Source organism: Manis javanica, chromosome 11, assembly GCF_040802235.1.
Source record: "Manis javanica isolate MJ-LG chromosome 11, MJ_LKY, whole genome shotgun sequence".
Lineage (NCBI taxonomy): Eukaryota > Metazoa > Chordata > Mammalia > Pholidota > Manidae > Manis > Manis javanica.
In genome coordinates, this window is record NC_133166.1 from 12500471 (window position 1) to 12524046 (window position 23576).

The window sequence follows — 23576 nt, forward strand, 5'->3', positions numbered from 1 at the left end:
GGGAATCCGTGAGAACAGCAGATAATTCCAGATCACCTGTTTTCCCCAATTCAGCACCGTGTGTTGGCTTTTCCTTTCTCCTCGTGTTACTGCAGTTTCCACCTCTGCTCCTGGCTGAGCTGTCAGCTCATTTCCCTTAACCCCTTTTCTATGGGCTCCTGCTGCTTTTCTGCATTTCCTTAGTCGATAAGACAACCTTTCCTAGTCCTTGTCATCTTTCTTCCTTACATGTGTAGAGCCAAAAATCTAAAAAAAAGATGTCATCATAGCAAATTTTAAGGATTGTCAAAAATGTATCAGTGTTGAAAACATGCTGAGGCTGCTGATAACTAGGGAACATGTACAGGCGACCAATACATGGGATTCTAATCCTCTCACGGGGTCGGGATTTCTAACGCCATCTGCTGTTGAAATAACAAGAGTAAAAAAAAATGTTTTTTATTTTAAGACCAATTTCTTGTATAGAACAGGTATGTTTTCAAACTGGGAATTTCTAGTAAAATATCAAAAAAGATTTTGGGAGATGACATTGAGAATCTAGATGCATATTTTTCCAGGTAAAGACTCATAAATGTTAACCACTATCATTATTATTCCATAAAAGAAAGGCTTCCTTAAAAGGAAGAAAATAGGAAAGACATAAAGAATATAGAGTATTCCATCTTAAAAGCAGGAAGTTCAAAGATATAGACTATACAGTTCAAATAGGATATTTTCTATATCCAATGCTAAAATATAGATATTGTGTATTTCATAGGAGCTGATATTTTCCAAGTGTTTATGTGGGTATCATCTGGTTCTGATGACCATTATTATTACTGCATTTGGGCACACTGTCTCACTTTCTGGATGAGGATGCTAGGGCTTAGAGAAGTTAAAGGGGGTACCTGAGATCACGCAGCCCATAACTGGCAGACTGGCATTTAAACCTACCCTCTCCTGCCTCCTCAGAATTATATGTGTTTTGTTATGACAGGCTGGCCAGTTGGGAGGCTTAAATAAGACACTGAAATACAATGTGGAGCTCAGCATGATTTCTGGTGTTTTGAAGGTTTTTGTTATTATAGTCATTGTTAAAACCCAGTTTCATATAAAAACATTAGCAAGAGCAGACTAACCTCCTTATGCGATTTCACTCTCCTTGAAAACTGCTGAATTAGAAGCAAAAGAATAGTATTTCCACATGTTGGCATCTGTTTTACCCGGCAGAACTAGGAAGAAACCCAGAAGTGACAAGGTCAGGAATCTGGTTACCGAGAACTATCAGGCTGTCCTGATCGGTGGCCTTGCACACAGAGGCTCCTCAATGCCAGGCAGCTGGAACTTCCCTTGGAGGGATGTGCAGAATCCACTGGGGAATTTAGTTCAGGGATTTCTTATAAATGGACCTTATTTCTGTGCATACCTCAATGCCAACATGATTATTTATCCCTGCATGCCTTCCCTGGAAACCTTTCTGCTTTTTAATAAAGTGGTATAGTAAATGACTCAAAGTCACTTGTGAATAAACTCCCTCCTCATTATGTAGCCAAACATACTCAAAACAATGTGCTGCAAAATATTTGACTAGAAAATTGCCCCTCTTAATCAATACTCATAATAATTAGTGCTAATAATAATTTAATCACCTAAGATGTTGATTGAGGTGGCATTGAAAAGCTAGTTAATACACTGAATGAGCCAAAAAATAATTAAAAAGGCACCCTATTGCAAGTTTGTTAGGCTGGTAAAAATGAATACAGCAAACATATTGCAGGACAGGAATTAGCTGCCCAAATTGCCTGGAAGATTTATGCACCATAAATCTCCTAACCAGAGTCCTGTCACCAATTTCCTCTCTACATTGCACCATTATCTCTGAAAACTGCCCTTTTTTGAAGTATCTTTCTCATTTTAAGGATGAGCCAGACACTATGCACTCGGTCTGGGAAGGAGAGGCAGACATTAATCACATAATCACACAAACAAATATAAATCTGTGACTCTGCCAAGTGCTGGGACAAAGAGGCCTGTGGTGCCCCGAGTGCCTGTAATAGGGGGTCCGACCTTGTCAGGCAGGCCAGGAGGTCATAAAGGCTCTCATCTAACGATGAGTAGGCCTTCACTAGGCGCAGAGAGGGCTGTCATCACTAGCTCAACAAGACGATTACAATCTGTGTGAGTGTATTTCTGAACCGAGCATGGACTAGAGAGATTATGAGTTCAGTAGAGATTGTCACTGAGAAATTTATAATGAGGAGGCCGACTCATGGTCGACGTGCCTCCTCTGGAGAGGCCATCTGATGAAGTCTTCCCATTGCTTTTCAGAACTGTATGGTCTCCGCCTAGATGCAGTTTTCTAAATCCCATCTCTGATCGGTTCTGCTGTTCCACTGGGTTTCCTTTCGTGTGTTTGATGTGGTTGTTCTGGTTGTTTGCTTGTTTATCTGCCTATGTGCCAGAACCTTGAGATCCTTTCTTGCTTCCTACCCTTCTCCCTCTCTCCCAACACCCTTCCCTGGCCCTCTGATTTTCTATCTTATTTCCATCTCCACTCCCTTCTCTCCATAAGGTTCCTCCTCCTCCTCATTTTCTTTTACTCTTCATTCTCCATTCATTTCTTTCTTTTTTCCTCTTTTCTTCTTTTGCTGTTCATCCTGAAGGTAGTAAGCTTATGTTTATGCAGTGCAAAATTACAATTTACAGAGACATCTCATGGACATTATTCCATTGATCCCAGTAACAATTTTGTGAGGGAGGCTGGGTAAAAATAATTTCTCCTATTTGTAGAAGTCTCAGACAGTAAGTGGTTTCTCCAAGGCCAGGGGTCTGAAAGGGAAAGAGCTTTGACTGCATCCCAGATGCCCAGCATCCAGCCCCACATTCTTGCCACTTGACCATCCTGCCTCAAAAGAAATGTGGAAAGCAAAGCATCCCAACCACATCTTTCAGTCAGGTTGACAGACAACAGGAAGAACTTTCCTGTCCTGTCTTTCTCCTTCATAAAATTAACCTAGACAACTGGTAGTTGCCGTAAAAGAGGGTGGGAGAGGGATGATTGAAATAGGTGAAGGGGGTAAAAATTAGTAAAAAAAAGAGTCTAGGCAGATGTGGTCAGAAGGGTTTCCTGGCTTCTCATCCATCACATGAATAGAAACAGCCACAGTCTTGTTTGATGAGTATTTACTGGACATTGTATTTGACATTGAACTGAGCCCCACATAAAGAATGATTTTCATTAAATTTTTACCTTGCCTGTCTATGAACTGGGATGAGACATGGCTGTGGAAATTAGAGGATGAAGAGGATTGCTTTGAGTATTATTTGTCACCCTTCATCAGATTACTCATCTTCAGACATCCATCTTTATAGATCAAACTGAATCTGGTGTTTTTCTCTGCATATATTGCTAATCCCTCAGAGACCCTCAAATTGCATTAGGATTTCTGTTTGCTTCCTCTTTCTGGCCAGTTATAAAACAATTTAAAGGAAGAGCATATCTGTATCATATGCCACAGGCCAAATGCCCCTTTATTACCAGAAAAGCAGGCAGTGGTTGTTATCCTTTATTTAATCTCTTTGGTCATTTCCAGTCCTGGTAAATGTTTACTCCACTGAAGTACACTTTTAAGCTGTTGGTCAGAAATTTTATTGACTGACAGATCACAGTTGATAAAGTCTCCTGTTTGTTACATGAAAAATCAGACTGCTCTGGGAGAATTGGGCAGGAGACACGTGCCGCCCACTTATTCGTTCATTCATATTCATTCACTCATTCATTCAATCAGTTATTGATTGATTGGTAACCTCATTCATTCTTTCATTTAACTAAGCATATACTGACTGTCCAGTAAGTGCCAGGCACTGTAGTGAGGCATTTCAGATACTTCAGATACAATCCGTGCCCTCAAAGAGTGCACGGTCTAGTGGGGAGTGACAGAATATTGAAAATTGCAATAATTCATGGAGCTTATATCTATGTAATTTTAGAACAAAAGAATAAGCAGCTGATTTGGGGGAAACTAGTAGCACTGTTCAGGTGCTACATCACCACCTTTCACCCTCAGCATGGAAGAGAGCCATGGCTGTCTGTTAAGCCTTAAGTTTGATAGTTCATGGGATTTTGCATAAGGAAATATCATTATCATTACCTGTCCTTGCATGTCAGAAAAACACACATCTCTGTGGGGAGCTGTCTTGTAATATTCTCCTAGCTTCAATTTATTTGGAAGCCATCTTCAATTTGAGAAAAAAAGAGTAAGTGTGGGAATTGAACATGTTCTTTTTATCAGGTATTTTACCAGGTACTAGGGACACAGGAGCAGAGGAATGGGAGCTTATATTTATTAAGGACTTTTTAGATGTCAGATACCAACTCATATATTATCATGTCCAAATATCTACTTCCATATAGAGAAACTATCTAAGGCCAGAGATAGGCAAGAGATTTTTCCTGGTCCCTACCAAAGTCAAGACCAGAATTCAGGCTCCTAATGTCGTGACCAAGGACTCCTCTCTTTCCAGAGGAGAATGTGGATAAGCTAGAGTCTTTGTCTGGTTATTCTTTTTTCATTTTCCTCATGCTTTATCTGCACATATCCTCCAAGTCTTCCTATGAAGTACATTAGCCCTGCTAGAAATGTGACTTTAGTACTAAGAGGTAAGGATTATGGCTTAAGTGACACAATCAACCACCAAGTAGCCCAGATCAAACTGAGCTGGGTTGTGATACCATTGTGTGAGTCATGCTTAGAGGGTTTATGAGTTAAACAACTGTAGATATAAACATACCATATGAAGAAGACAGATTCATTTAGAGTTTTTTCTTGACTGTGATTTTGTGGAGCTTCTTTTGCCTGAAGAGGGAATTATTATAGGGAAATAGGGGAAAGATGGTGAGAAAATATGCAAAATATCTGAAAGCATCTTGCTCTATATGTTGCTGAACCTGTGACGTACCCATGAAACTATTTCTTATTCGACAACAAGATTTCCTTTCACATAGCCTTCAGTAGCAAGTCAGTCTTGGGAAGAATCTGAGGCTGGCCTTATGTAGTACAGAACTCACAGTCAGCAAACAGATATATGGGGTGTTTTTGGTGCCCCATCTCCACTTCTCCTAGACCAAATCCTCTCTTAGCCACCCTACCTTTATTGTTGGGTCCCAGTGTTGCTATTTTCCTTTTACCAAAACCAGCTCTTAGGATCAGCTCATTCACAGTAAGCCATAGATGTCTGCTGGGTCTTCATTCCAGTCATCCATTGAGCATGTTCTTTTTATCAGGTATTTTACCAGGTACTAGGGACACAGGAGCAGAGGAATGGGAGCTTGTATTTATTAAGGACTTTTTAGATGTCAGATACCAACTCAAAAAGTGAATATGCCATTCAAGAATCTCAAAAGACAGTAGAAAAAGCAAGCATGCTAATAAATTATCATTGTTATAAATGATTAGAGTCTTAGCTTACTGACTTACAATGGCCAGTTTACTCTTCTAATCTATGACTCTACTACAAATTCCAGAGGGGCAGAAGCTGTCTGCTTTATGGTCATAGTCCTTGCCCCAGTGGAGCCCTCCTGAAGTATAGTGGACTCTCACTGACATATGTTAAACAGATAGAAATAATAAAGTGTGGTGATTAGGATAATCTATGTATGAGAGCAGTGCAATAAAGTCCTACAGGAACTAGTGTCAGAGCTGAGGGGAGTAAGCATTCAAAGTCAAAGAAAGACAGGGAGGGTCTCAAGTCTAAACGGAAGAAGCCAGGTGGCTGCAGGTAGAAAGGACTACACGTGCAAAGACCAAGGGAGGGAAAGAGTCAGGTGTTTGAGGAAAAGCTAATAATTTAGAGGAAATCAAGAGTTTGGTGTCATTGCAATTCAGAGTATATTTAAGAGTGTGCCAGGAGATGAGGCTACACATACTTTTTTCAGAGAGAAAAAATGTTGATGATTCTTTTAAAGTTACTTTATGTTAACATCATTATCTAAAGTTGGCTCTCAGATTTAATCATAGTTAAAGGGCAAGTGTCTGGGCAAAAGTAGGTCAGTAAAATAAGTGCAATTTCTGTTAGAAAATGAAATAATCAGAAAATTCATCAGGGCTCAATGAATTGTTATGTAAAGCTTTCCCTGGAATTAGCAGAAAACAGAACTTGTAGCAGGAAAAGCCTACAGGGATATTTGTACAAGCCAACACCTTCAATACCCCCCCAGAGAAGAGAAAAGCAGCCTGTTTCTTTTAAAAGAAAAAAATGGAAGTGTCCAGCCACAGCTAAATGTTAGTACAGTATTTGTATTTCCTTATATATAATTTTTGAAAATGAATTTCACTAATAGTATTAGTGATACGTTTATGTTCATGCTTTGTCATTTTTTATTGTAATTCTTACATAGATGTCGTATGTGGAAATTTCTGAAATTCTGTTACCCAGGTTTATGGGAAGTCTTGCCATTTGAATACCAATATCATTGCCCAGGTACCTGGTGATAGCTACCCCGAATATTATTACTAGCCATTTATGTCAAATCTCTTCTAAAGTGATGTCAGGCATGGGGATCGGGTCAACCTCAGTGGCCTCTCTTGCCCCCCTAACAGGTTATACTCATATCAGTCTATGCACCAGCTCACATGGTGCCAGAGTGTATTAGCACTGTACAGCTGCTGTAACAAATTACTACCAACAGGTGGCTTAAAAAAGCAGAAATTTGTTTTCTCAAAATTCTGGAGGATGTAAGTCTGGAATTAAGGTGCTGACAGAGCCGTGCTTCCTCGGAGGCCTCCTGGGGGGCCCTTCCTTGCCTCCTCCTGCGTCTGCTGCTTGCTGGCAGTGCTGGGTGCCCCTCAGCTTGCACCTCACCCCAGCCCTGCTCTCCATGCCGGCTACCCCACACCCATGCCCTGCCTCCTTCCGTCTTGACGTGGTATTCTTCCTTTGTGTCTCTGTGCCTTCGCTTGGCTGTCTTCTTTGCAGAAGGCAGGTCGGCCTGGAGAAGGGCCCACCCTGCACTAGTCTGGCCTCATCTTAACTTACCCAGTGCAACTCCAGTCACCCTGTTTCCAAGTAATGTCACATTGTGAGGTACTGACCCTTAGGACTTCAACGTATCTTTTTAAGAAAAACACAATTCAACCCATAACAAAGAGTGTAAACTACTTATCTCCAGACCCTATAGCATTTTCCATGTATCTCTGTAGTTACTATATTTTGTATTAAATTATAGTTTTCTATATTTGTCTTACTTCTTCCACGGGATTATAAATTCTCTAAGGGCAAGGTCCGTGTCGTAATCATCTGCATCCATACCACAGTACTCTGAAAATAGTGGGGCGCAACATATATTTGTTGAGTGAATATTAAGATCTACCAACTTCTTCATTAGTGTGGTACAGGCATTTACTTTCATTAGCCCATAAAATCCTTACAAAATTATTATAAGGATGATAAAACTGAGGCTCAGCAGAATGAAGTAAATTGATAGGTCTTTTATTGAAGCTGGAAATCCAGTTTCAATCTTAGGTGTGTGTCTGAAGCCAAAGCCAGGCTTTTAATCACTAGAGAGAAACAAATTTTTCTTGAGGAAGTTAAATTAGGTATTTTTCACATGCTGAGAGAATTCCTGCTTGGTGGGGGAGTCAGATATAGTACATAGGTACATAGATATATTTTAGGTGATCAATGGATGATACCGCTCAAAACAAAATGCTCTGGGAATTTCACTCAGGAGACGGCGAGGTGTGCCTGGGAGAGGATAGTCCGTTCAGATGGGGCTGGCACTGCAAACAGAAGATCAGCATGAAAAGCACAGGAGGGCCTGGCCTTCAGCCCGCACAGGTGCTGTGTGATGGGAGAATGTGGGCCATAAGGAAAGCCTCGGGTTGAGGTGGACTCCATGGAACCCGAATCATATAGGCCTCACCTGTCACCAAAAAGAACCTAAGAAGGATTTTATCCTTCAGGTTATGAAGAGCCAATGTGAGCTTTACATAAGGGGATGACATGACTATTTGTTTTGTAAGAAAATTTCTCTGAGAGCTGCATGAAGAAGAAAGTGCAGGTTAGACAGGGAGACTGTGAGGAGGATTCCCCCTTAGGAATCCCTGGGCCACCCAAGTGTGGGATTCTATGGACCTGAACCAAAGCAATAGTGCACGGATGACTTGAGAGGCCTTTCTGGGTAGCACCAAACTGCCTTTGTTGGCTGATGAGCTGGGGAGAGTCAGCGCAGAATTTTCTGACTGCAAGATCGGGCAGACAGCCTCAATGGAAAAAAATCTGGGAAAGATAATAAGTTCATTCATAGACAGTTAAACAGAAGTTGGAGTAGAGGAGACTGTGATCTGAGCTGCAGATGTGGATTAGTGAGTCATCAGTAAGGGAGAGGATACCACCACTCATTTATTAATTCATTCAAAAAACACTGAGGCCCTAGTATGTGCCAGGCACTGTGCTGGGTGCTGAGGGCATAAGCTGTTACTGTTCTAGTGGCGATTCATTCTAGTGCGAGAGAGAGGCAGCCAACCAGGAGAATAATTCCACTGTAACTTAAGAATCATGAAGACATTCAGGGAATCTGATGGAAAATAACAGCATGAGGGACTAATTTGGATGGAGTGGTCAGACGGTATCACTTACACAGAGACCTAAAGGCAGAAGAGCTGCTCTGCAGAGAAGAGCTAGAGGAAAGGAAAGCAGTGGGACTAGAGGGCAGCCGAGGACGCAGTTCTTTGAAAACACCATTTACGATCAGTAAGCAGGTCTGGGGAGCCCTTCAAGGATGCTATGAAGGAACAGAGAGGTAAGAGAAAAAAACCCAAAAAATAAGTTCTCTTTCACTAGAGAAAGAGATTCTAGAACTGTGCTGTCTACTGCAGTAGCCCTCAGTAGCCACTAGACACATGTAACTATTTAAATATAAATGACTCAGAATCGAGTAACATGAAAAAATAGGTTTCTCAGTCACACTAGCCACATTTCAAATACTTAGTAACACACCTGGCTAGAGGCTGCCCAGGTGGACAACACAAACAGGGCATATCCCCTTATCACCGGAAATTCTATTGGCAGCGTCGATCTAGGGAAAAGTTTATAAGTGTCAAAAGCTGAAGAGAAGCTGGAGCAGAACTGAAAGTAAGGCCATTCCTGTCTACTCTCCTAGAGCTTGACTACTTAATGTATAATGAATAATCAAATGGAACTGTGGTTCTAAATATGGGAGTTTCCCTTTTTTGGTTTGCTTTAAGCAGGTATATGTGATGCTAGTGCTGTAAGGGATCCTGGTAATTCTGAATCACTCTCCTCATCACCCCCTCTGTCATAAAATATGGAAACTGTTGTCCAGAGAGGCTGTTCTTCAAGGATAACCAAGGAGTAATGTTGGAGTCGAGACTAAGAAACAGGTTTTGGACTAAAATTTTTCTACAATAGTATGAATGTATCCAAATTAGAGTTAAGAGAAGATCTACAAAACTTGAGCCTAAAGAATTGTCTTTTAATTAATCCAAACCATTTTCCCGTATGACAGTTAATTAAAAAGGGTTTGTGCATTCAGTCAGTAGTTGGAATTTCGTAATACCACAGAGCACTAGCTCAAGAGATAATTTTTTAATCTTTCATAAAACATGCTTTGCCTTTAGGAGGAATATACAGATTTTGCCCCCTAATTCTATTTTCAGATATTAGTTTTATTCATACCCCAGCTTTCATAATGTTTTCAAACAATATTCTACCAGTCATGAAACCTTGTTGAAAAAATGATACAACTGTAAAATATAACTGTACAATGGTGAGAGCTGTCTTTAACAAGATTGTTAAAATTATTCCTCTTATAATTAATGGCTCTTTAAAATTTCAAAATGCACCAGGAAGCAGAACCAAATGCCTGTCATTATGGAGGCATAGTATATATATATATATTGATAGGGAAATTTTCAGCCAAAACATTATGAAATGAAAGAAAACAAGAGGAGTAATCTGCTTCCTTTTCCTTCGGAGATGAGATGAGGATGAGAAGGTGTGAGGATGAGAAGCGAAAGCATAGGTAAGAGTGAGATTTAACTGCTTCCTTTTTGTCTTTCTGAAAAATTTAGACAAAAGCAAAATGAGATGAACTATGGTTATTAGATTATCGTATTTGACATGTGAATAAGCCAAAACTCCAAATCACACTAATCAAGAATAGATTGATACTAATTTGTAGTTAATTTAAGTTTGTGGGAGGAAAGCTATTCAATTTGTCTGTTTGATTCCTTTTACCAAGAATGTTATATATAATCTCAGATGTGAAACTAATTCCAAGATTTTCCCCAAAGAGGAGAGCTAAGAGAGAAGGCTACAAAGGATGCAGACTACATGTAGGCAGTTCCACCCAAGGCCATATGTAGAGCCTCAACCAGTGCCTTTCATTATACAGCAGGGGTGTCTTTAGAGACCTTTGGAATGTTTAATTATGCTCCTTAGAGGCAGGCTAGGGAGGCTGTAAAAACAGCCCAACATGACATAAACACATTAGGCTTAAAAACAAAAGTTAAACATTCCCAGAGTCTTCCCTGGGCGCAGAGACATTGAATACCTGCACATTTTCCAAGTATAAAGTCTGGCTTCCTTAGTTTGGCATCCATGTTCTTTCCCAGTCTGCCTCAGTCTCCTCTCTGCCTGCATACAGACCCTGCAATCTATTCAAGCTCCCATAACTCCCTGTTCTCCAAACACATCTTACAAATCCTGGCCTCTGGCCCTGGGCTCATGCCATCTACCGAAATACCATCTACAGTTCCATTCCACTTCACTAATTTCTACCCACCCTTCAAAGTCCAGCTTAGATTCTATCTTCTCCATGACTTAATCTTTTTTATTTTACATAGAGATTTCTCATTATCTACAACACTCATTGGTACTTAATGAATGCATTGTTGATTAATTATTTTTATGTGTGTCTATTTGTTTTCCAAAGGTCATGGTGCAAGAGGGAGAGGAAGTGAGTTAGCATCTGTTGAGCATTTGCTATGTGATCCTAGTAATTTATATGTTATTTCAACTCATCCTCACAATGCCATAAAACAGTGTTCACAGTTTACAGCTGAAAAAAAATAAGGCATCAAAAACCTCCACCAAGGTTACCTAGATATTAATTGATGTGACTGTCATTCAAGCCGTATCTATTGAATCCAATGCCCATAGTCCTTCTCAGTATCACAGTATGCCATACTATCCCCATGTCATAGAGTTGTTTTATCTCACATGGCACCAGCCATAGCATTTTTTTGTATATACTCAGTATCTATGTGCTAACTATTTTGCTGAAGTCAGCCTACCCTCCTGTGTTGCATTCTAGACAGGATCTATGTCTAAGTAAAGATCCTCCCCTGTAATGTAATAGTTCTTGTGTGTTATCTGAATACCATGTCCTCACAACAGCCATTCAACAAAACCCCTTTATCTTTGTGTACCTACATAATGCTCAATAATCTGCTTGACAGATGATTTGATTAATTGACCAAATTAACCAGTTATTTGAATAAGAGGCATACATTGTGCTACAGTTTTCTGAGTTGTATCATTTAGATATAAGACATGAGTCATATTCAACCTTTGTAGCTTTCTATAGCTGACCTCCAAGCTACCAGCTTTGCCCCTGTTCACACTTACAATAATACAAATCTTCCCATCCTACTGAAGTCTCTTTGATCTCCTTTCCTTTGATCTCACTATCCTTTTCCTTAACAACATTGCTCATATGGCTACAGTTTCATTTATAGAGAAATAAAGAGGAGAAAACTCAGGAAAATTAGCTGACTCTACATAATCTGAGAGGGTAATAGTCCCTTACTGGGTTGTCATGGCATTGCATCTGGGCCTTCAGTCTGCAAGCTCTGAAACTCATTTTTTGTCAGTGGATCCTGTGGTGATCAAGCTCATATGCCATAAGTTTAATTTACAATAAGAAATAGATCTGGTCAAGATACTAGAATATGCTAATTAGCACATTCACTCCCATTAGGAGAAGCTCTGTGGAAACGCATATTTTAATGAGCATGTGGCTTCATGAGCCTGGACACTAAGAGAGGGAAATCAGCCAGCCAGATGATCTAAATGGGTGCTGTCACTGGGGTAGGCTGAGCAGATGAACCCATTTTGTGGGTCACCCTAACCTACCAGTACATTCATATCAGTGAGCTGGAGGTGGGGCAGGAGAACACCTCTAATGCATAACGCTGGAGATCCAGTGCCAAGTTCTTTCTCCTAGCACCTAGTAGGACTTCCCCTTATTTTTCTCCTAATTTGTTCAGTTTTCTGAATTCTATTCCTACAGTGTAACTTCTACATTCAGACATGTTTTGATTAGTTCCCCAGGCCCTTTCTTCTTGCTTTGCACCAAAGTCAGTTCAGATTTGTATCCCTGACCTCAATGAGGAGCTAATATTTCCGTGCTTTATCCTTGTGTTTAGGGTATAGCCTTTCAGGGTCTTGATTTAGTTCAGGGGTCTCTGATATACCCCACCTCTGGGTCTACACAGGCCTATTCTCCATGCCACCATCAACCCTGGGCACTAGAATGCTAGTTCTCTGGGAACTTGAGGAAGCCCCTCAGTCGGCTGCTCGAGTCAGTACCTGCTTTCTCTTGCATTCCACATTTTCAGCCTCTGAGGATTTCTCTGACCTGCTTACAAGCTTAGCCAGTCATTTAAAAGTATTTTGTAAGTATTCTATTCAGAATTTTTAGCTGCTTTGTAACAAGAAGGCTTTTCAGGACATATAATCTGCCAAATGGCTGGAAACAGAATCCCAATATACACTTTAATAATTTTTCTGTTTTCTAAATGCTTTTAGCTCATTGTGTATCTGAATTTTACCACTTCCTCATGAGACAAACATTATTCCCTGCAAACTTATTACCCAAGCAAGGAAACTGCCCCACAGAGGGCTCGCCAGGGTTCCCACAAATCCCTAGAGGGATGAAACTAAAATTCAATGATTTCTCCCATACCCTTGCTTGTTTCTTTTCTTTGTTTATCCACACAATATATTTTATATGTGTGTGTGTCTCTTATACGATCAGCCTGTAATAGTTCCCAAAAACTACAAAAACAAACTATGGTTTTTATCCTTCAAGACTTACAGATTCACAGCATAGACAGATGGGTAAACAAAGTATTTTTCAGAACAGTAAAGCTAATGGTAGTGGTATGATCGGTGAAAGGAGAGTGTGGTTTCAAAAAAGGATAAGTGATCACTTTGTCTAGAGGCAAGGGTGGATAGAGGAGCAGAGAGAGGGAACTAACACCTGGCCCCAGTCTTGAAGGCCAAGTAGAAATTCATTAGATAGATGAGGATGGGAGAAGAAGGCATTACTCTAGCCAAAGAGAACAGCTTGGGCAAAGACGGGGGGCATTGGTGTGAGGAGCTGAGTCTGGCAACTTTGTATGGCTGGAAGTTAGGGTGCAAGGGAGCATCGTGAAGTTAGGCATTGGGAGGTAAGTGATGGCCAAACGATGGGGAACTTTGAATACCACGCTAAGAAGTTTAGACTTTATCCTGAGGCATGCAGATCCCTGGTAAGCTTTTGAACTAGAGAATAACGTGGTCAGATACATACTTTAGAAAGATAACTGGAAATATTTTTGTAGCTTCCTTCCCACTACTTTCACCACAGATGTTTTGGGAGTTAACCGGAGTGACCTCCCAGATGTCAGAGGATCAGAGCTCAAGGAACTTCTCACTAATGGCCATGCAAAAGCCTGCAGGTTCAAATAGTCACTTCCCTCTTTCAGTCCTGAACCCTCTTAAACCATCTGGTTTAAGGAGAAAACACTGGCTCATAGCACTGTGCTCCTCTCCCCTGAAGACATCCCAGCTGGCTTTGGGCCTCCTCACACTCCACCTAAACAAGATTATGCTGTTGCTGATCTGCCACAGCTGGAGTAAGGCAGGCCGGCAGCGCTCCAACTGTTTAGCATCCAAAGGTTTTATAATTATAAAGGCTTTGTGCATCACATTAAAAGAAAACTAAAACTGCATAAATGAATGCAGCATATTTTATCCAGGTGATGATAAGAGGATAAAATGTTTTTAGAAGAAGACTGGTCACTCCTCGCTGTCAGCTCCTTTACTTTGTTGCACACATGTTCCCGGCCTAGTGTTCGTCCCACTCCTGGTCTTTTATCCCTGTGTGTGTACGTGTGGCCCCTTCCATCCCAGCCTCTTTAATCTTTGTATTCACAGTGCTTGATGCAAAGTAGGTACTCTGTAGAGGTTTGTTTACTGAAAGGTTGAATGCATAATTAAATATATTTGTAAGTAGATAGTACAGTTTCTTTGAAAGTGACATTATGAATAATAAGGTTTCATCTTCCATAGATTCCAAACTCAAAATCTACTATGAAAACTGAAATAAATAGTGATCACCTATGGTGTGCCAGATACTTAGGGGGCAAAAAGCAAATGGCATAGTCCCTGCTCTCAAGGTGACCACTCAGGCTGGAGAGGCAGAAAGTAAACCCACCCAGTGTGAAAGCCTGATGGGTACATGGAGAGAATGCTGGGGCGGCACCCCACACGGCCTGGAGTGGGGAGGTTGAGAAAGCCTTTGAGGCAGCTTGCAGATCATGATCCTTGAGCTCAATCCTGAAGGAGGAATGAGAGCTAGAATTTTGTTCCCCCATCCGTGTATAACGGGCCCAGGCCATCTGAATTTTGGATAATGGATGACACAGTAAATCAGAGACCAAATCATTTCAGTATAAAAAGTACTGCAGTTGTTTATACACAGGTGGTGTGTATTCATTTATTCAGTCATCAGCTGTTTATTGAGCATTCTTCTTTGTGAATTGGGGATAAACCATGAGGCCATCCCGTCAAAGAGATTTTAATCTCACTGGAGGCCCTATTGCCCTTGCACATGAAACAGTTCATGGAAATGCAAGGCATTATGTCCATCAGACCCGAAGTCAATGGCCTAGTCAATGCAGAAGTGAGAGCTGAGGCTCAGAATGAAGAAGGTGGTCCTGAGCAGATCTAATATAAAAGGGGAAAAAAATTAGACAAAAGGGAAATAAAATGAGATAAAAGAGAAGGATACTACAGAATGAGGGAACTTGAAAAGGGAAGGACAGACGTGAGGCTGAGTGTGGAATATTAAATCAAGTTAAAGTTACAGAGGATCACCGTGGGCAGAGTACCTCCCTGGGCACCACTGAGGGGGCAAAAGGGCACAGACACTGAACGTGCCATCAAACTGAATAGTGCACACTCTCACTGACAGCACGTAGGTGAGTCCATAGTCAAGACACACTTAGTTTGACCCGTGACATATTTTAAATTTTATTTTATCACTGCCAACTTAAAATTCTGGAAAATTCACATGAAAATCTAGATTCTTCATTTATCTTTAGAAAGTAGAGGATCTGGCAACACCTGTCAGTGTTCCTGCTTAGAGCAATTGCCCAGAGTTGAGCAAAAGCCGACCTTCAGATGGAATATATTCCCAAATTTGCTAAAATCCCTATTCAGCCTGTTTCACTCATTTGTGTTAGCTGCCTGATTCCGTGGATGTTAGATTTTGCCCTCTCTGGGTAAAAGGAAAGACATTTGCATAAATATTTATAACATGAAATAGAGGGTATAATATGAATATGGGAGTTCATTCATTCATTCATTCATTCAATAACTGGTTTCTTGTCAGGCATCTTGCTACTGCTGGGGAAGTGCTGATCCCTTGATCCCCAGGTTCACAGTCTGCTGAAGGAGAGGGATGCATTCACAACAATCATCATGCAGTGTGATAACCGCCACAGCAGGGTTATGTGTACAAGACACAGGGCAGACCCAAGAAGCAAGCAATCACCTGTACCTCATGGGGAGTCAGAGAAGTAGCATTTGAACTGAGTTTTAGGATGGCCCAAGCCAAGGAATGGAAGTGTGAAGCAACATCTCAAACTCAGGGAATGCAAGGAGTTAGATATGGCTGAAGCGTAGGATGGCTGGAGCGTTGAAACAGGGGAAGAGGAGAATCGGACTTACACTGTAGTGGGGAAAATGTGTTTGGAACACTGAAACGAGAATCAAAGAGACTCCAAATTAGGAGGCTCTCCTAAGAGTCAAACCTGAGAGGACAGACAGGTTGGGGTAAATACCATGATATTCAGAGAAAGAAGAGTGCAAGGCAACATATTGATGAAGTACTGTTCTGCAGTTCAAACAACAGAAGGCAAAGGCAGTTAAAGTGAACCTTTGAGTGTCGGCAGTAATTCTGAAAACTGTAGTCTATAAATATGTTGTGATCTCTTTAAAATCCAGGTCCCCGTCTGGATTACATGAAGTTATATTTTAGTTCAGCTTTTTCTATTTTCATTGTTTAAGCTCTCTCCCCATTTAATGGACAACAGTTGACTTGTAGTAAAGAAACTATATCTGTTTGAATGACAAATACCACTACACACCTATTAGAATGGCAAAAATCTAGAACACTGGTAATACCAAATGCTGGTGAGGAACTCTCATTCATTGTTGGTAGGAATATAAAATCATACAGCCACTTTGGAAGACAGTGGTTTTTCACAAAACTAAAACATACTTTCATGAGATGAACAAGCAATCACACTCCTGGTAATTACCTGAATGAATTGAAGCTTATGTCCACACAATATCCTGCCTATAAGATGGATATTTATAGCCACGTTACTCATAACTACCAAAACTTGGAAACAACCAAGACCTTTGGTAAGTGAATGAATACACTGTAGTATATCCAGAGCATACAATTTTATTTAGTACTAAAAATAAATGACCTATCAAGACATGGAGGAATCTTAAATGCATATTACTAAGTGAAAGAAAGCCATGTGAAAAGGCTACATACTGTATGATTCCAACTATTTGATATTCTAGAAAAGGCCAATTTGTGAAGACAGTACAAAGATAACTGTTGCCAGGGGTTAGATGGAGAAGGGGATGAATAAAAATACCACAGGTGATTTTTAGAGCAGTGAAACTGCTCTGTATGACACTATAATGATGGATACATGTCATTCTATGTTTGCCCAAACCCACAGAATGTACAACACCAGAGTAAACCTTAGTGTCAGCAGTAGGTTTGGGATGACAATGTGTCAGTGTAGGTTCATCAATTGTAACAAATATACCACTCTGGTAGGGGATGTTGATAGTGAGGGGAGATAGTGAGACTGGGGGCAGGAGGTATATGGGAAATCTCTGTACCTTTCTCTCAGTTTTGTAATAATCATAAAACTGCTCTTAGAAAATTTAGTCTTAAAAAAAAGATAAAGACTAGCTCTGAGGTTTACTAGCTGTGTGAACATAAGGTGTGTGTCAGAGTTCTGCTAGCTTAGACAAGTTGACTTACTTAGGCCTCAGTGAAAAAGAACTTTGAATTTTCCACAGGGTTTTGATCCTTTAACAGAAAAAATATGCATGAAAACACTTTAATGTCTATACTTAAATGGGTTGTTAGTATAAGAAATTTAAATTGGAAAGCATAAATCATGTGGAGTGTGCTTAAGACATTTTACTTGCATACCATTTTAGAGATGTATTTCTTTTTCATGTCTCCCATTAATACAATAAGCATCGTAATTCACTGTGATATAAAATTCTATTTTTAAAAAGACATTTAGATCTTACAAGTTGAGAAAATTCCGAGTGTCTCTTGCCACCACCAGCTTTCTTTTTCTGTTGTTGTTGTTTGCTTGTTTCTATTTTCATGGAACATCTTTTTCCAGTACTTCACTTTCTACCTCTGTGTCTTTGGATCTGAGTTGAGTCTCTTGCTGGGAACATATTGATGAGTCTTGTTTTTTCCTCTGTTCACCACCTGGTGTCTTTTTTATTACAGCATTTAGTCCATTTACATTTAAATTATTGATAGGCATGTATTTTTTGACATTTAAAAAATTATTTTCCGATTGTTTCATAGTTCTCTATTCCTTTTCTCTCTCCTCTGGCTCTCCTCCTTTGTGATTTGATGGCTTCCTTTTTGGTATGTGGGAATTGCTTTCTCTTTGGTTTTTGTGTATCATAAATTTTTGGTTTGTGGTTACCATCACCGAGAGGTTTATATATAACAGCCTATGTAAACAGCGGTCTGTTTTCAGCTGGTGGTCATTTAAGTTTGACTGCATCCTAAAAGGACTACATTTTGACTCCCTGTGCCCCCCACATTTTATGGTTTTGACATCATATTTTACCTTTTTATTTTTTGCATGCCTTAACTAATGATTGTAGATATAGTTGATTTTACTCCTTTTGTCTTTCAGCCTTCACACTAGCTTTAGAAGTAGTTGATCCACTACCTTTTCTATATGTTTACCTTTACCAGTGAGATGTTTTCTTTCATATATTTTTTTGTTTCTAGTTATGGCCTTTACTTTTCCACTTGACGAAGTCCCTTTAATATTTCTCATAAAGCTGGTTTGGTGGTGAGGGGTTCCCTTTAGCTGTTACTTGTCTGGGAAACACTTCATCTCCCCTCCTGGTCTGCAGAGTTTCTGCTGTAAAATATATCGTTAATCTTAGAGGGGGCTTCCCCAATATTTAACTAATTGCCTTTTGCTTTTTGCTGCTTTTAAGGTTCTCTCTTTATCTTTAATTTTTGACATTTTGATTATAATGTGTCTTAGCGTGCATCTCTCTGTATTCACCTCATCCTTTTCCTTAGTGAGACCATCTGTCTGCCTCTTCTACTGTTTCAGCACCTGCCGTCCCTTGTTGTGGAGGCCCTGCTCACCCAGTTTGTAGGTCCCCTTGAGGGAATGTTCCACTTGCAGTTGTAGGTCTGTTTGTGTCTGTGGGAGGAGGTAAGCTCGGGATCTTGTTTTGCCACCATGTTGAATCCCTCCCCGCACTCTGGGGAATGATGTTTCATAATGATCTCCAAAAGTTGTGTTCTTTCTAAAGATACTTTGGGTATTAAACATGTAAAGATAATCCTTACTCCCAAAGAAATCATCTCTCCCATTTTTTTATTAAAATAACAGGCTCTCTCCATGAAGTTTTTATTTCCCAGTTTTTGATAGAACCATGAATACAAGAAATACTTCACTTTCTTCTTAACTTTGCAAGAAGTGCAAATGTGATACAGCTTACGACTTTTTTGTCTGAGAAACATGAAAGTGAGGTGAAACAATAGCAAACTATAAAATGAATGCCCCACCTAAAGGGGCCTGTCTAGTGATCTGCTGCTATGAGATGAGATTAAGAGCCAGTGTTCATAGAATATGTTTTTTCATGTAAATCCATAAACTATATTTTGTGCAATTTTTCCTAAATTTAAACTTGCATAATTAATCAAAATGTATAAACACTGTGGGTCACATTAAGCCTTCAGCTTTCTGATTTGCAATCTCTAGACTATGTTATAGTCTTAACTCTGGGATTTTTGAGTCAAAAAATCTGTGTCTTAATCCTGCCTTTTGCTACTTTTTAAATTCAATAGAAACTTGGTCAACAGTCTCATTCCACTAATCCAAAAAGTTGTCATAATAATTTCTTCATCAGACTGTTTATTTTTCTCAAGACTTTTTGTAAAAGAAATTTCTAACAGAAGGGAATTTGGAGAATTTTACAATGATCATTCATATGCTAGCCCTCTAGATCCCACTTTTAACATTTTATTATACTTGTTCTACAAGAAACCTATCCATCTAGCCAGTCATCAGTCCATCTTTTGGGGATCAAAGTACTTGCAGATGTCAGTATATATTCACTGGGTTGTTTTGAGGAGTAAGTGTAATGATGCACAGACACCATCAAACTTTAGCATCACAGTAGCCCCTTTGCCCATGAATGTTACTATGTATCACTCCAGTGCCACTGGACCCACCACACGTGTGTGGCTTATACTGAGAAAGAGAGATTTCTACAATAGATCTTGCATCAAAATCCTGTTGGCCCCTACCTTCAAGTTATAGTCAGAGCCTGGACTTCTGGTTTTAGTCAAAATAGAGTATCCCCATTCCTCTCTAATCCTCCCTGTTATTAAAAAGAAATCAGAACTAAAACAACTTTAGACATAATAAAACAAACATGGGAAGACTCTAAAAGTTGGAAAGAACTCAGAGTGGCTTGGAGAGTAATGACACTGCAGTGAGTTCCCTGGATTATCTTTCCACTTCTCATATATCCTGGGGGAGCGGGATCTGGAGAAGCCTTTATCCTGGAACCGCCAACAGGCACAGAGAGAAAATAAAAGGCTGCCCTCTGTAGCCCCAGGACTGGGAAAAGGTGGACTAAGAGAACAAGAAACCTACCCGAGCCAAATACAAAAGGAAAAACCACCCCCTCCCCGTGCAGTGCCACGGGACTGTGCAGATAGCTAGACTTCCGGCCCTATCGGGAGCAGTCAGGAGAGGCAGTTATAAGATGGCTGGTGTCCGTGGGCTGAATAAGAGGTGTGTGGGGCCTCTCCTGCCTTCAGACTCAGACTCAGACTGGAATTTACACCAGCGGCTCTCCTGGATCTCAGGCCTTTGGCTTGGACTGAAACTATACCATGAGCGACCCTGGGTCTCCAGCTTGCCAGCTGTGTAGCTCATGGGACTTCAGCCTTGTGAAATCTTAGAACCTAGACAAGCCCACCCAGACTTCTGACTTAAAGAGATAATCATGGGTGTTGTTTTAAGCTGCTAAGATAGTATTAATTTGTTACTCATCAGTATAAAACCAATGCACGGACTTGGTCTTTTACCATCGTCCTTCCCTCATTCACTCAGTTCAGCCACACTGGCCTCCGAGTTCCTCCTGAGCACCAGGCGCTCTCCCACATTAAGTCCTCTGCGTGCTGTTCCTGCTGTCCAGAATGCTCCTCCTTCAGCTAGCCATGTGACTAGTTTCCTTGCCCCTTCAGACATTCCTCAAATGTCATCTTCTCAGTGTCCTACCAGACCCCTCCCTATCACAACCTTTTACACTGCTCGGCTTTTTCCTTTTCTCCAAAATACTTACTGCCTTCTAGTATACTATATAACAAATTTATTTATTACATCTATTGCTTATTAGTGATTTATCCCCATTAGAATATAAGCCTGTAACAGGAGGGTCATTTGTTTGGCTTCAAATTTCTGGAGGACCTGAAACAGTTCCTGGTATAGGAGGTGCTTACAAAGTATTTTGTAAAATAAAGTGAATTAACTCTATGTCAAGTTACCTCTGACTTAGTGTATCACACTGTAATGTTACTTTCAGTCATAGCTATGATGTTACACTCTTCCTCAGAAGAAGGCTAAACATAAAATGCATTGCATTATGCATGGAAATGTAACAGCAAATAGCAGAATCTTTGTGTAGTCATTGATATAAAAATATATTGGATGGCTCTTTGCCATTGTTACATCACTAAGAGCAGAAAAATAGAAAAGGAGCTTTAATGATTGAAACTGAGATATTTGGGAGAAGTGGGTGAGTGATACAAAAGGTACCTTGGTCAAATCTAAGGCTTGCAGAGTACATTTCTTAAGAAACTACTGATAGAGAAAATAGAACTAGATTCCTTCTCCTTCTGAGATCCCTTACCATTCTATATTCCATAATTTTCTGAACTGTACACAAACTCAATAAACTGCTCAATATTTGATCTCTCATCTTTTTCTGATGACTCTCAAATCTGCCTTTGCAATTCTAAGGACCTGAATTCCTATCCTTTGTCTCCAACTGCTTCTGAACATCTCTGCATGGATGTCCCACTATGTGGAATTGAGCATATCACTGCCACAGTCATCCTCATGACCCTGGAGTCCACTTCTTTGGCCAATTACTTAGAAGTTCTTCCTGTTCTCCTTCTCTAATGCCTCAGTCAGTCTCTGGACCTGCTGCTTCTTCCTTCAAATTTCATCTTTCATGTTGTCCTTTTTCTTTTATTATCACACCGTCATCCTTGTTTGAGGTGTCACTTTCTTAAACCTGGACTGCTTGGTAAACATCCTGATTTTTCTGCCTCCCATCTTACCTGTTTCCCTCTCCAGCAATCATTCATATGACCTTCGTTAATCTTCCTAAAATGGACTGAAGTATTCTTGGTGCCTCAGAATCTTCCAGTGAGTCCCCACTGCCTACAGAGTAAATTTTAACTCACAATCAAACAAACAGCAAATCTGCAGGCTCACATGCTAGATCTTTCATGAGCTGGCCTCTTCAATTTTTTTCTCTCATACCCCAAATTCTCTCCCTGTTTTGCATGCATCCACCTTACTGATTACTGCTGTAGTGCTTAATAAATGGATGCAGAGGTAGGTGGGATGGGTGAAGGTAGCTAAAAGATACAAACTTCCAGCTATAAAATGAGTAAGTCCTGGGGATGTAATGTACAGCATAGTGACTTTAGTTAATAATACCATACTGTATACTTGAAAGTTGCTAAGAGAGTAGACCTTAAAAGTTCTTATCACAACAAAACTGTCTAAGTATGTGGTGGTGGATGTTGGCTTTTTGTGTTGATCATTTTGCAATATATCCAAATATCAAAGCATCACATTGTACACCTGAAACTAATATAATGTTATATGTCAATCATACCCTCAATTTTTTAAAAATACGAAAACAGATGTTTTAAACAAAGTAAAAGTGGAAGTAAGGCTAGTTGAAGACAATGTTTTGGGGTTAAGGAATGACTTTGCAGGGTATTTTGGTATTTGTTAAAATAAGGAACTCAGACATCCACCTTGATATTAGCATCTTTCTTAATATGCAAATGGATCTTACATTGGGAAGCCATATTTGTAGGCAGTGAATTACTGGTATCATATATTCCAGTGAAAATAAAAGCAACCTCAATCTTGAGTGGGTCACCCTGTGAGCCCTGTTCTCCGCTTGTCTCTTCAGGGAGCCCCGCAAGGTGGTCCTGCACAAAGGCTCCACTGGCCTGGGCTTCAACATCGTGGGCGGGGAAGATGGAGAAGGTATTTTTGTATCCTTCATTCTGGCTGGTGGCCCAGCAGACCTGAGTGGGGAGCTCCAGAGAGGAGACCAGATCCTATCCGTGAGTATTTCCCTTTAATCTTACTCCCTACACATCTGACACCATTCAAGAAAAAGTCACTTTATGACTCCAAAAACCACCTTGGTTAGAAAGGAAAAATGAATGAAAGCTTTATGTCTTCAGTTGTGTGTTGCAGTGTAAATGGTGTCCAGGTGCCTTATGCTTGTTGCTTCCGTCCCTCAGGCACAGGCAAAGGTACTAGTGTTGTCATTCAGATTTTCTGAGCCATATTTGCATCCAGTAGAACATTGAGAATCTTGCCTTCATAAAGTATATTACTTATTTTTTCAAATACAGGTGTTTTTTGTTTCAAAATCTATGACTGTACTTTAAAAACTACTTCTTTAAAATGTATATAGTTTGTGTATAACTTTAAGAAAATGCACAAAATAATACTATACACAGGTGAGTGACTTTGACGTATGGTACCAGCAGCACCATTTACCTAAATACAAGAATTACCAGCAATATTATTAAGTACTTATTATGTACCAAGCACTTTATAAAAGTAATTTTTAATTCTCACTATCACCCTGAGAAATACTGTCACATGTTCAGATGAAGAGAATAAAGTTCAGAGAGGTGAAGTAACTTGCCAAAGTCTGTCTAA

At 40.1% G+C, this 23576-nt stretch overlaps 1 protein-coding gene across 17 annotated transcripts in view; it reads left to right on the top strand.

Annotated features, from left to right (window-relative positions):
- The window catches only part of DLG2 (discs large MAGUK scaffold protein 2), a 1871010-nt gene that overhangs the window by 1518479 nt on the left and 328955 nt on the right, over window positions 1-23576 (top strand). For all 17 annotated transcript variants that reach the window (XM_073215942.1, XM_037010570.2, XM_037010571.2 and 14 more), the window contains one exon: window positions 22810-22966. In XM_073215942.1, the coding sequence (XP_073072043.1) occupies window positions 22810-22966 (157 nt within the window). The remainder of the gene's footprint in view (window positions 1-22809; window positions 22967-23576) is intronic.